Raw genomic sequence first — 14,379 nt, forward strand, 5'->3', positions numbered from 1 at the left:
AGCCTTATGTTCGTTCTCAACAGGAGGGTTGGATATTAAACCCTTGTTAATGACACTGACTTGTATTCGGACTGTAATTTGAATGTGTTGAAACTTATACAAGAGCACGGCACATCCAAAACCTTCCAAAATGCCAGGTACAGGACAGGTCAGGATTAGAAGCGAACAACAGTGAAATCATGGAGTCCGGCGAGCTCTGGATTATGCTCCAAAAGACACATGCTTTATTACAGCCGTTAATGTGGCATTTTGAGCCATGTGGCTCTTCCTCAGACCCTAGCCCGTCTCAGGGAAGAGCCATAGATGGCCTCGAGTCAAAACGTCACATTAACTGTGGTAATAAAAAGAACAACATGTTTTCAGATGGGGGTCGGCGGCCAAATGCAGATAATTCTGGGGGTCCTTGACATGAAATAGTTTGAGCACCACCAGTGCACCACTGACGTAGAGAAACATGGGTTTATCAGAAAACTGATTTAGAAGACATTTGTAGAATCGTCCGTCGAAACGGGTCGATAATGCGTCACGGATACGGCCGCGTGTGAAAGCCGCTTCCGACGCTATCCTGCTATAATGCCGCCGCGCTCGCCACCGGGTCACAGCGGTCGGAGGCGGTGGCTCCTTTCAGTCAGGGGAAGGGAACGAACAAACATACCAGTGTAGGTCAAGCATCTGCATGTTTACATGTCAGCAGCACATGATTAGGCCCTAAACTGAAAGCGCCGATGGAAACAGCAGATCGACAAGCTCACACGCACGTTGAACCGCGCCGCACCGTGAGCTTGCGGATCTGCTGTTCTTCATTGTGTGTGACACCGGCGGACGGACGGACAACGAATTAAGCATGACTGCTCACCACACTCAGGCAAAGCTTGCCTCAATGGGGTTATTGTGTACCGGCGGTGAGAGCGCGCTAGCTCGGTCATGGGTTATGTCCACGCATGATCATGATTGGGTGACGGCTTGCGCGCATCACCGGTTTCTGTGATAAACAGAACAGAGATGTGTGGTGGTGATGACCCAGTAGACTAGGACGTTTTTGACTTGGGGGCACCCCTGTAAATAATATTTTTGTTTTATTTGAATCTACGGCATCCCTGAATTACACTGTTCAGTTTTATCATCTCGTCTCATATTAGGGTGCTTGAATGTGAAAGTGAGGAAAACATGAGCGAATGTATCCGTTTCTATCATAGGACAGACTGAAAATAGCTTCATGCTTTTAGATCGTCTATTTTTGGTGAAGAGAGTTGGTGTAGATGGAAGAAGAACTCATCAAGTACAGTGGAACTCATGTCTTGTTTTTCTTTTTTTCTTTTTGTAAGATATTTTTTGGGCCTTTTCTGGCTTTATTGGATGGTGTACATAATGGTGACAGACAGGAAATGAGGAGAGGGTTGAGGGGTGGGGGGTGGGGGGGTTGACACACGGTTAAGGTCGTCGGAATTGGGTGTCGAACCTGCCACACGCCGACGCAAAATAGTAAAAAAAAAAAAAAAAAAGGCAAATAAGTTTAGGGATAAGGGGTTTAGCGGTGAAGAAGATGGAGCCCCTAGGTGCCCGGACCGCTACCCTAACCGCCCGGGCCTGAACTCATGTCTGTTTTACTACCAAGTGGTGCCAAGTATTCTGCGGCACCAACTGGACTTGCGTCATGGCAGGGCGGCACGCGCTTTCAGACTAGAGTCCCTGGTCTAGAAGCTATAGTGAGGAGATGAGGGTTATGGTGGTCCTCCTCCTGGCTGGCCTGATGAAGCTGCTTCTGTTATCCGTCCGTGAGGTTGTCGTCCTGTTGGTGAAATAACGCTGAGGATGGTTTTCTCTGTCTCCCAGAAAACATCATCGTTTAATTCTCTTTTCTCTCTCTCTCTACAGATGGTTCCCTCCCCAAAGAGCCAAAAGGAGATGTGTTGGGTCAGATAGCAGGTAACAACAGTGCCGCACGCACACACACACACACACACACACACGCACACGCACACACACACGCACGCACGACTTGTCCTTAGCAGGTATATGGCAATTCCGGTCACACAGATACAGACTCGCACTTTTCTGTATGCAGCATATAACACAATGACCTCACAAATTAATTAATACATTACATTTCTTGAGCAAACAATTCAATCAGGCATCACAGAATCTCATTTCATCACGGTTTTATTGAATTAGATTATTTTGATAGTACTCTTTAAAAAATAAATTGAAATTAGTAATTACACATTTTGACAGGAGGAATCCACTTTAGAAAATAGGTGCTTCAAGTTAATCAGCACATTTATTTTTTATATTTATTTTGAGGTGTCATTTTTTTCCATTACATTTTATTCTGATAATGGATCATAATGGCATATGGTCATTAACCTATTTTGGGGCGGGAACCCCTTTTGATGTTTTAAGCATTATGTTATACTTTTTTTAACTCAAGGGGTCCCTGGAACAACATATTTTCAGATGGGGGGTCGGCGGCCAAATACAGATAATTCTGGGGGTCGTTGACATGAAAAAGGTTGAGCACCTGTCAAACTGTCATGATTTAGAAGACATTTTGTAGAATCAGTTCTCGGGTCTAAATGGCTTAAGTGTGATATGCAAATGCTCGCAGGGTCTCTGTCACGCGCCATATTTCAGGGTCCCCGTGCACAGTGGGTAATTTCTCAGCGTTCCCGTGCACAGTGGGTAATCATTCAGCATTCCCGTGCACAGTGGGTAATCTTTCAGCGTTCCCGTGCACAGTGAGTCATAATCGGCTGTAGTCCGTCACGTCTCCCTTCCTCTACTCGACAACAACTCTACAACATCTTCCTCTACCGTTCTTAATGTTCTCTCCGTCTCTACCCTCTGATCCATCCATACGTCATACTCTGCGTCTTCCCAAGCCCTGATTGGCAACCTGGGTCTAAGCACCTGTCTCTGTAGTGACGCCAGCCTCACAGTGACGGCTGGAGACGAATGAGGCCCTCTCCTCTCCTCTCCTCTCCTCTCCTCTCCTCTCCTCTCCTCTCCTCTCCTCTTGCATGTTTTTATATATCTTTTTTTTTACCACTTAACCTGCATTCAAACACTTTAACGACCTAGCCGAGTGTGACACGAAAAATAAATAAATAAAAGATAGACTATATCAATTGGTTTGACTCCTCTCCTCAAACATCCATTTTTCAATTATGGTAGTTGAAAGTAGTTAAATGAAATACATTCTAGTTAAATGTTCTCAAATAGAAACTTTAATCAAAGTTTTTTTTTTTCAATTTAATCACAATAATTTGCACTTTTTGACAATATGTTAATCGGTAATCTGTGGTCTAGGACGGTGGTTCCCAAAGTGGCTTCCGGGGACCCCAGCTAAATGATAGTTTGAAACCAAATGGGCCTTTGTGGGTCTGTAACTCAGAGAGTGTACATATGGAACCAAATGGACACGGCATTCTCAAGAGTTAAATTAACATTGATTTTACAATATAAATCGGGGGGTCCCAGAGATAGAAATGCCATTAAATATCGGTGTCCGTAGACTAATGCATGTCAAACTGGGGGTCCTTGAAATTAAACTCCTTGAAAATCACTGCTAGAGCCGTAAAAACGTCTCTCATGGGGGTCCCTGGCATGTCTTTTCAAATAGGGGTCCGTGGGCTAAAGAAAATTCAATTTGGGGGTCCTTTACAAACATGAGTTTGGGAACCACTGGTCTAGGACGCTAAAAATGGGGACCGGCATCGGAGCTGAACCTGGCGTCGGTCGGTCGGGCTCTTCACTTTGTCACTGCATTAAAACATTTCTGTTGTGCTCTGTTAGTCTGTTGCTCCAGTGAGCCAGTTCAGCACTGTCTTCCTCCTAGCAGGTTGTACTGGTCACCCAAAGAGGCCATCCACTGCACTGTGTGGATGGCTCCATACTCCATTCATGGTCACTGTTCCACTAGTCTGTGTGTCAGTTTTGTTGTTCAAGGAAGAGGGGTTCCGCTCGTTAGCCACCTTGTGCTGACTTAGCGATGATCGCTTCCTGTTTGAGAGGGTCCCCGGGTGGGGGGCCCCTGGGTGGAATTAAACCAGGCCATCTGCGCTGGCCTGACCTCCACTGACACAGGTCTGAGTGGGTGCTTAGAAAGCGTGTGTGTGTGTGTGTGTGTGTGTGTGTGTGTGTGTGTGTGTATGTATGTGTCTCTGTGTGTGTGCGCGCGTGTGTGTGTGTTATGTTATGTAATAATGCTAATGCCGTCGGACGTCGACAGATGTGCTGAGAAGTGCTTTTAGTAAGAGAGCAGGGTGTCTGTGTATGGGGGGGGGGGGGGGGGTCTTTGGGTTTATCCTGTCCATCTCCCTTCCTTTGCCCTTTCTCTGGCTTCCATCTCTGTTTTCTTCTGTTCTATCCATCACCAAAATATCCCCTTTTGTTTAGTTCAGTGGCCCTCGGACATTTTCATGGCACGGATTTGGCCATGATGGCCAAATGTTATTTGTCCTCAAACTCCCATTTGAAAAGATGTTCTGACTGCAGAGGAGATTTAGTTAATTTTTGGACATCCGAATAGCCCCGGAAAATTAAATACAGCTTTTTTTTTTAAACTATTCCTCCTTTTTCGCCGGGGACCCCCATGGAACCCCTCGAGTACCAAGGAAGGACCCCTGGGGGTCCGAACTGAACAACACCCCCCACTTTGAGATCCAGTGGTTTAAACTGTGAGCCTGAGATCCGGTGGTCACATGTCGAGAGAGCCGAGCGAATGAGCACTTGGCCTTAAATTCTCTTTCCCTTTCTCTCTCTCTCTCTCTCTCTCTCTCTCTCTCTCTCTCTCTCTCTCTCTCTGTCTGCCTCCCCTGCTGTGTTTGTGTCACCGGGGTAACCCTGGCCCGCTTTCCCACTCCGTTACTCTACCCTGCTATTAGAGGTCTGGGCGGATGGAGAGAACGAGAACAAGGGGGAGGTCTCTCTCTCTCTCTCTGTGTGTGTGCATGGCCCAAACCCAGACAGTAGGGCAGAGAGAATGGGTCAGAAGAATACAACACACAGTCTGTGTCGTTTTTAAACCACTCGAACCCCTAGCGTCCATATTCTGGGGTTCATGCTCCAAAAATAGCACTGGTTCTGCCCTACTGAGCCAAAGCGCAGTAACTACGGTTTAAAAGTGTTTTCAACTGGTCGGCCAAATGAGATGTCGGCAAATGAGTGATTTTTGCACTAATTGTAAATATGTTCTCGGTGCTTTGTTTATCCCCCAAAAATCACGAAGGCTAATTTGACCTTTTGGGATTTACACAAATAAGTCGTTGTGTCCAGGCCGGGCAGTGTAGCGTATTATGAACTTCTAGATCGGCTATTCCTGGCGAAGAGATTTGGTGTAGATGGAAGAAGAGAGAGAGAGAGAGGGCGAGCGAGCGGCCGAGCCAACTCTGGTCCACTTCCCCAAGTCTGGAGGCTGTGAGTGGTTCAGTGTTAGTGCTGTCTGTCGCCTCAGCGTTTAAGACAGCCATCATGCTTTCACAGATTATGCCTGAATTCTCTCTGTGTACCGCAAACCGTGTGGCTGTGATTACATGTACTTTATTGTCAAGTAATTTCATTCGTGTGTGTGTGTGTGTGTGTGTGTGTGTGCAGGCATGGATGTTGCATGTGTCTGCACACTTGCACACACGTCCACGCGTGCGTCCCCCGTATGTGTCGAGCGTCTCTGGTGCCAGCTGTACCCACAGTGTGGGCATTGTTAAAGCATCCACACAGCTGTGTCCGATCAGGCTGGCCAAAGGCCAATAAAAGAGCCTGCCCCGCGTCGCGGCGGCCAATAAGACGGCTCCGTCTGGGACCCGTAGCCACTGGACGTGGACCGTGGAGGAGGAGGAGCCAGAAACGCAGAGTGACGTAGGCTAGACTTTAGCCGTGGTACATCTGATCTTTTCTTTTTTCAAAAGAAAGAAAAAGTCAGATCTACATGCTAACAAGCGTGCAGATCTTTTGGCAAGCGACACCCCATGGGCGATGACGAATAGATTATAACGGAGACTAGAGGATCAGGCGGCACTGACATACGAGAGAGAGAAAGACAGGGTGTTATTGGGGCGAGAGAGAGCGCATCGTCTTGGTAAATAATTACAAACCACAGGCTGCTTGATTAAGCAGCAGGGAGGATAAGACATCGCTTCAGTCTCTGAGAGAGAGAGAGAGAGAGAGAGAGACTCTGAAATTGAGTTAAATGAAAGGTGCACTCCGTGATGTCCTAGCAGGAATTGGATCCCAGGTCATCTCCCACGTGAGAGATCACATTTCCAACCGCCGAGGCAAGAGGTCATCTCATCTCTCCCTTTTGACAGGAGCAGTGTTGCACATATAAGCTTCGGGCGTTACTACTTGTCTACCAGTAGCCGTCCTATACCAGATTTCTCATGGGAAGAGTAGACTATAGTGAGACCACCTCTACATTCTAACCACTGCACATGTGTACTACAGACTGTGTGTGTGAGAGAGAGAGAGAGAGAGAGAGAGGAGAAGGGAGAGATCAAAGTCATAAATTTGTCTTCATGTTATCATCATCATCCTCCTTTGCAACAACCCGTCTTGAGAAAGTAACTGACATCAATTTCTCTCTTGTGCACGCACGCACGCACGCACGCACGCACACTCTTAGTTTGTGTCCCATTCTAGTTCGATGGTTGCCCAGACTGTAGTGTTTATTGCATTGTGTCTTGAGACACAATAGGCAACATTCCGCGCGCGTTGCTTCCACCTCTGACCAGTGTTCAGGTGGGCTGTCCTCTTCCTGTCCCTCCCCTCCCCAGGCCTCTCACAATTATTGCACGTTTACATAATTGTCATAATCATTTCCATGTTGAAAGATGTTCATATACATGTTCCAACATGGTGGGAATGACACATCCATACGAGCTCACAGCAATGTGTTGTTGTTGTTGTTGGCTGTTTCCACTACCGTTTGAAAGTATAAAGTTAATTAATATGCCCCGTGCAATTTTAGTTGACAAAGCCTAAATGCCAAACATAAACGTTAAGTTTTATTTCCCTATGTTCAATGTATAGATAAAAAACGATTAAATTGTTAATCGCAATCATTTGTATACGACAATGAAAATATGATGGTGACAGCCGTGGGGGGGTGTGTGTGTGTGTGTGTGTGTGTGTGTGTGTGTGTGGCGGGGGGGGGAGGCGATGCGATCCACTATTCCCGACCCGTCCCTTCCCTCTCTGTACTGGGAGCAGCCTCAGGGAATGCCTGGCATTCCAGCACATCCCCCAGCCAAGCATTCCAGACCTGCGGTCAATGTGGGAAGTGACGAGTACACACACACACACACACTAGCCACGACCAGTGGCATATTTTTGGGTCCGATGCATCCAGATTTTGAGACCTCCGATTATCAATGTTTTGACCAATATCTTTTCATTTTCTAATCTTTTTTTTTTTTTTTGCTTACAATTTTCGCATTTTGCAGACACTGCAAATACAATGCAATACATAACAAATGATCATCAAGAATCATACGTAAGCTAAGAACCTAACAGTGGCATCCTACTATAAAAGCGCCACGCCTCTGTCTGCGTGTGTGTGTGTGTGTGTGTGTGTGATGCACGTAACTGGAGAACCGTTTGACCCACCGACTTCACATTCGACACACGCGATCCACACCCCCGCAGGGAGTGCATTGCCCGGTACAGAGTCGGTCGGACCCACGGTTCTCCAGAACCACCACAAAAGGCTCGGGCCAGGCTCTGCCAGTGGGCCGATTTGATTGTACGCCTTACTATAAACTATATGTTTATACACTATCGAGTGCTATATGTCTACATAAAATGCTATCTTCTGCTTGTTTGAGAACATTTAACATTATTACATAAATAAAGATATATATATATATATATTATTTTTTTTGTAACCACTGAAGGCCTATTTAAAAATGAATAAATAAATGAATAGCCGATCTAGCTCACCACTTTGTGAAAACTTTTGGAAAGTTCAGAAAATGTTCTCCAATTATAATGACATGCCCCAAAATAGAGATGGCAGATTTAAAGCGCTTAAAAACTGGGACACATCATCGGCTACATAACGCATCAAGTCAAATAATAATGACACATTAAATATAACACATGCATACATCAGCCAAGCCAGTACCTGGAAGAGAGACGCACACGCACAGTTTCTGTTAGAGTTGTTTCCGATACTCGTACCGGTTTTTCGGAACCGGCCCCCGATACTTTGACAAAAACAGCCGATCTACAAACATAAATGACAACTGACGAGTGTAGATCGGAGATCCATCTGCATCTACTGTACGAGGAAAAGGGGCTCAAATAAGTGGTTACTCAACAAAAATATAGTATTTGTATCGGTACTCGGGTATCGGCGAGTACTAAAAATTAAGTACTTGTACTTGGTCTGGGAAAGAAATGGTTTCGTCGGGACAACTCTAGTTTCTTTTGACAACAGCTGGTTGTGGAACCAGTGTCTTCAAGTCAGCTGCTATCAGGGACCATTATGAGATTATTCCTGTACGCCACTGGCCTCAAGTGTGTGTGTGTGTGTGTGTGTGTGTGTGTGTGTGTGTGTGTGTGTGTGTGTGTGTGTGTGTGACTGTGTGTGTGTGTGTACGCGTGTGCGTCTTGGCACTGCATACTGGTGCATTCGTGCATGTACTGTATGTGTGAATGAGTGCAACTGTGCATAACGTGCACGGCACTGCACGCTCACATGCACACACACATTCTGCAAGTACGTACGTGTGCGTATTTATGTGGTATGTAAGCAATGATTCCCCCCCCCCCGCCCTCTATAGTCCATACCACACGCACACTGTCCATCTGTCTCACTCCGACCAACTGTTGCATTCTGGCTCCGCCTACGCACGCACACACACACACACACACACACACACACACACACACACGCACTCACACACACTCACACACACACACACACACACACACACACACACACACACACACACACGCATAAACACACTCTCTCTCAGTCTCAACCTCCCCAGGGTTTTGTGAGGTGCTAGTATGGTGGAAGTGTGTGTGTGTGTGTGTGGTACAATGCTTTGTAGTATTATCCCGTGTAATGCCCACTTGACCTCTCAGGACCCTACTGGTCGGAAGCCTTTTCATGTCTGGGTGAGTGTTGACTGCTAAGAGACAAAGACACACACACACACACACACACACACATTCACCGTGCAAGGGTGTCAGTGTGTTGACAGCACGGGCACACGACTCCACCACCACACACGCACATGCACACGCATGCACTCACACACCGTTTTGACCTGTTGTAATCACTCCTATTGTCTAAAGATACACACATGCAGCTGGAGATGTCAAACGCCTTTCATGTGATTTAGATATGTTGGAGTGTCTCTCCCCCCCTCTCTCTCTCTCTCCCCCTCTCTCTCACCCTCTCTCTCTCTCTCTCTCTCTCCCCCCCCCCTCTCTCTCTCACCCTCTCATCTCTCTCTCTCTCTCTCTCTCCCCCCCCTCTCTCTCTCCCCCCCTCTCTCTCTCCCCCCCCCTCTCTCTCTCCCCTTCTCTCTCTCTGTCAAGGTTGACGTCACGACGACTTAGTCGTGACGTCATCTCCTCTTCCATAAAGCCAGAACTGTTCTTCTGAGATTGTGTCCCATAAGATTAGATAATATCCGAACCTTAACTTGTTCTTTGAACTCTTTTGAACCTTTTCCATCCGAAGTCCTCTATCAATTCGGTTAGCCTCAGTCGAGACTCGGACTCTTAACAAAGTTAGGAGATCCGATTATAGTCAGTCTCTCGCACTACCGAGTTTATCTCCCAGAACATGCATAACGTGCTCTGAGCTTGTAGATCGGCTATTTCTGGAGCATGACATCGCTGCTCAACTAAGTATAAGTCAGGGGGCCTTAGTTTACTCTGTTGGCTTTCACATTTTATTGAGTCCAAAATGATTAAATATGGCCTATTTTGGCGTTGCAGTTTGCACAGCACTTCTTTTGATTATTGGTATCCGGCTATTGCCAGTTATTTCTTTGCATATTTCAGTTATTTGTCATATTATCTGCCCAGCGCCCCGTGCCATTTTTCTTTACAAACCCCAAAAGGCAAACAGAAATGACATTTTCATGTTCCAATGTTCAATAGAAAAACAGTTAAATCTTGAATCACAATGATCTAAATGATGACAATTAATCGACAAGTAAAACGTTGTGATCGTGTTCGCCGTACCTATACCCAGAGTAATCTAGTAAGAGAGTGGTGACACGCTTTGGAACTATTCCATTGAGATAGAATGAGCACTTCCGCAGATTCCTAGATCACTCTGCCTGTACCCTACCTCTTTTCACCCGTTCCCCACCCCTCTCCCTGCCTCTCCCTGGAGGGGGAAGGGGTTCCCCACCCCTCTCCCTGCCTCTCTCTGGAGGGGGAAGGGGTTCTTCCCCCAGACCAAAGTCCCCCTCATTCCCTCTTAAGCAGCTTCTCTGACAGGGTGCAGTGTTGGCGTTATCGCTCCACATATTGTGGATTATCCCCCTTCCTTCCTCCCCCCCACCCCCAGACCCCCTAAACCAGCTCAGCCCTCACAGTGACAACACCCTTAACCCCCTTTTTCTGTCCTGTCCTGTCCCGTCCCCCCTACTACTCCTCAAAGTGTGTCTGTGAGATTAACGGCTCTGAGTAAAGTCTGTTCCACAGTTCTTCTTAACCCCCCCACCCAGACCTGAAGGTCGATCCTAAAAAAAACCTGCCTCCTAAATGGTTTTTCTTAAAAACTTTGACATTGACTTTGTCACTTAAAGAAATGATTTCTCACAGATGGAAACATGAAAGGACAGAAGATACTTTCCCCCGGATAGAGAGGTATATAAAGACTTCCAGTTTATACAACACGTCTAAATGGGTAAAGCAGCAGGAGGGTGGCGATCCCATCGGCTGGCTGCAGATTGACAGACGGTGGCACCGCGTCATCCACTCGTCACGTCATGTGGAAAATGTCAGCATCAGGGTTTTCCACGAGGAGGTGTGGAAAGTGTCAAGACGATGGGAGGAGGAGGGGGGGGGGGGGGGGGAGCTGGGTGAGGGGGGGGTGGGGGGAGCTAGGACGTCTGGTGGTTACTTGGAATAACGTGTTTTGGAATGGCAGGATTTAAGCTTTGGCTACAGTTTTTCCTCTGAGCGGCATGAGGCTGGATCCCTGTGCCACGTTGGTGCTCTGGTGTTCCCCACCGGGGGCTGCTACTGTATTACGGTGGCAAATTGGACTGCCTTTTCCATCAGCCAATGTCTCACTCGCACGCACGCACACAAAGACACAAACGCACACACACACATACTCTCTCTGTTTGTTGTGATGTGAGGCCATTGGACAGGTGGAATTGAATTAGCAAGAATTCGAAAGACAAGGTCGGGAACACATCAAGAGAGATGATGATGATTAGATTGCTCCTCCACCCAGATCACCCTGTCTCTCTTCTGTCTGTCTCTCCTCCTCCACCCAGATCACCCTGTCTCTCTTCTGTCTGTGTCTCCTCCACCCAGATCACCCTGTCTCTCTTCTGTCTCTCTCTCTCCTGCACCCAGATCACCCTGTCCCTCTTCTATCTGTCTCTCCTTCACCCAGATCACCCTGTCTCTCTTCTGTCTGTGTCTCCTCCACCCAGATCACCCTGTCTCTCTTCTGTCTCTCTCTCCTTCACCCAGATCACCCTGTCTCTCTTCTGTCTCTCTCTCCTCCACCCAGATCACCCTGTCTCTCTTCTGTCTCTCTCTCCTCCACCCAGATCACCCTGTCTCTCCTCTGTCTCTCTCTCCTCCACCCAGATCACCCTGTCTCTCTTCTGTCTCTCTCTCTCCTCCACCCAGATCACCCTGTCTCTCTTCTGTCTCTCTCTCCTCCACCCAGATCACCCTGTCTCTCTTCTGTCTCTCTCTCTCCTGCACCCAGATCACCCTGTCTCTCTCCTGTCTCTCTCTCTCCTGCACCCAGATCACCCTGTCTCTCTTCTGTCTCTCTCTCTCCTGCACCCAGATCACCCTGTCTCTCTTCTGTCTCTCTCTCTCCTGCACCCAGATCACCCTGTCTCTCTTCTGTCTCTCTCTCTCCTGCACCCAGATCACCCTGTCTCTCTTATGTCTGTCTCTCCTCCACCCAGATCACCCTGTCTCTCTTATGTCTGTCTCTCCTCCACCCAGATCACCCTGTCTCTCTTATGTCTGTCTCTCCTCCACCCAGATCACCCTGTCTCTCTTATGTCTCTCTCTCCTCCACCCAGATCACCCTGTCTCTCTTCTGTCTCTCTCTCTCCTCCACCCAGATCACCCCATCTCTCTCCTGTCTCTCTCTCTCCTCCACCCATATCACCCTGTCTCTCTTCTGTCTCTCATCCACCCAGATCAGATCACGTCTGTCTGTCTGTCTGTGTGTGTCTCTCTCTCTCTCTCTCTCTCTCTCTCTCTCTCTCGCATCCTGTTTCTGTCATCCTCTACCCCCCCCCCCCTCCCTGTGTTTATGGCAGGATTACATCAGTGTCTGCAGCAGCAGCAGCGGTCTCCGTTTCTCTCATCCATCCATCCATCCGTCTATCCTCCTGTCATCTCTCCCTGGCTTCCATAAATCCCTCATTCTGTTTCTCCCACTGTGGTGTGACATCCCTGCTCTCATCAACTTCATCAGATCTGTGTGTGTGTGTGTGTGTGCGAGTGCGTGCGTGTGTGTGTGTGTGTGTGTGCGTGCGCCTCATTCTTTATGAGCTTTGATTCCAGCTCTGTTCTCTGACCTGGCTGCTCTATATTTAGCTGGCCCTGTGCTGTGTGGTGGAGCTGCTGGGCTGTACCACTTTCAGTTCTCCCACAACACCGTACAGCCAGGGGAGGTGTGTGTGTGTGTGTGTTAGAGAGAGAGAGAGAGAGAGTGTGTATGTTTGTTTTTGTGGGTGTCTGCAATCATGTTAACCACTTCGCACCTGGGTTCCCTGTTTTGGGCATGTCATTTCTTGTGACTATCTGTGACATCGTCAAACATCTACAGGCATCACAGCTTGTAGATCTTTCACTATTTGTCGAACGACAAAGCATATACGGCTTAAGTGGTTTAAAAGAGTGTGTGTGTGTGTGTGTGTGTGTGTGTGTGTGTGCACACTGGTGTTGCGGTACAGTCACCGTGGTTTATTCGCACATGTGTGATTACTCTCTCTAGTGCTACGTTTATGGTAGTTATATTGCAGAGCCACACGTTAATCTGCCTTAATCCCAGTGTGCGCTTGGAGATTAGTAGCAAAGAAAGGCGTTTACATGACACCATTACAGCAGAGTTTATAGAGCTTCATCCCCACGTCTGTCTGTTTCTCTCAAACGCGGTGAGACTGAGTGTGTGTGTGTGATTAGCCCACAGATGGGGCGGTAGAGTGGCTCAGGGGTAGAGTGACCGGCAGTTCGAACACGGGGCTCCCCCAGAGTTGGTGTCAAAGTGTCCTTGAGCAAGACTGTGAACCCTAAATGCTCCCGGTGTGCGGGTTGGAGCCTTGCATGGTTTCAGCATGCCATCAGTGTATGAATGCGTGTGTGAATGGGTGTATGTAATGCACAATCTCTGCAAAGCACCTTGGATAAAGGCGCTATATACATAAATGGGCCATTTACCAGAAGGACCCTTGAAGCCCGAAGCCACACCAGGACGATTCTACAAATGTCTTCTAAATCCTGACACTTTGTTTCTATGTCAGTGGTTCTCATACTCAGTGGTTCTCATACTATTACTAAGGACCCCTAGAATTATGTATTTGGCCTCCGACCCCCTTTTGAAAATATGTTGTTCCAGGCCCCCCCCCCCCGGAAGCAAATATATTAGTTAAAAACGTTCCCTCTGAAAGAATATATATTCAAAGACCACATTTTCACGATTTTTCAAATACAAGCTCGTAGATCTGCTTGTAGATCTGCTATTTTTCAATAGCTAAAGTATAACAAATGCTTACAAACTTACTTACCAAAAGAAGTTCCCACCATGAGTTAAAGCCGTTATCTGAACATTATTTTAATTAAAGTTATTTTAAGCAATCTGTAATCCAGTATAAAATGGCAAAACTACACTGGTTGAGGTGGTCTCCAATACTCCTCCCTTGAGAAAGTTTGATCCTGACAAGAACCAACTGGCCGACAAATAGTATTGCCGAAAGGTGCAATATCTATCGTTGAAAAGCGCCATATGGGGGCACGGTGGCACAGTTAATAGGGCTGTCACCTCACAGCTAGAAGGTCCTGGTTCGATTCCCGCTCGGGACGCTGTGGGTGCTGGCGGCGTGTTTCCCCCTCCTAAATGGGTTAAGTGGTTAAAAAGAGTGTTTGTGCACTGGTGTGTGTATGAGATGATGATCAGTGCCCATACCCGAGGCGGGTTTGGCGAAAGGGCCT

General features: G+C 47.4%; 1 protein-coding gene across 8 annotated transcripts in view; it reads left to right on the forward strand.

Moving 5' to 3' along the window:
* The window catches only part of trioa (trio Rho guanine nucleotide exchange factor a), a 107,642-nt gene that overhangs the window by 16,278 nt on the left and 76,985 nt on the right, over positions 1-14,379 (forward strand). For all 8 annotated transcript variants that reach the window (XM_080787607.1, XM_080787608.1, XM_080787610.1 and 5 more), the window contains exon 2: positions 1,876-1,926. In XM_080787607.1, coding sequence (XP_080643733.1) covers positions 1,876-1,926 — 51 coding nt within the window. The remainder of the gene's footprint in view (positions 1-1,875; positions 1,927-14,379) is intronic.

The sequence above is a fragment of the Protomyctophum bolini genome, assembly GCF_963924005.1.
Source record: "Protomyctophum bolini genome assembly, chromosome: 17".
NCBI classification, from domain to species: domain Eukaryota; kingdom Metazoa; phylum Chordata; class Actinopteri; order Myctophiformes; family Myctophidae; genus Protomyctophum; species Protomyctophum bolini.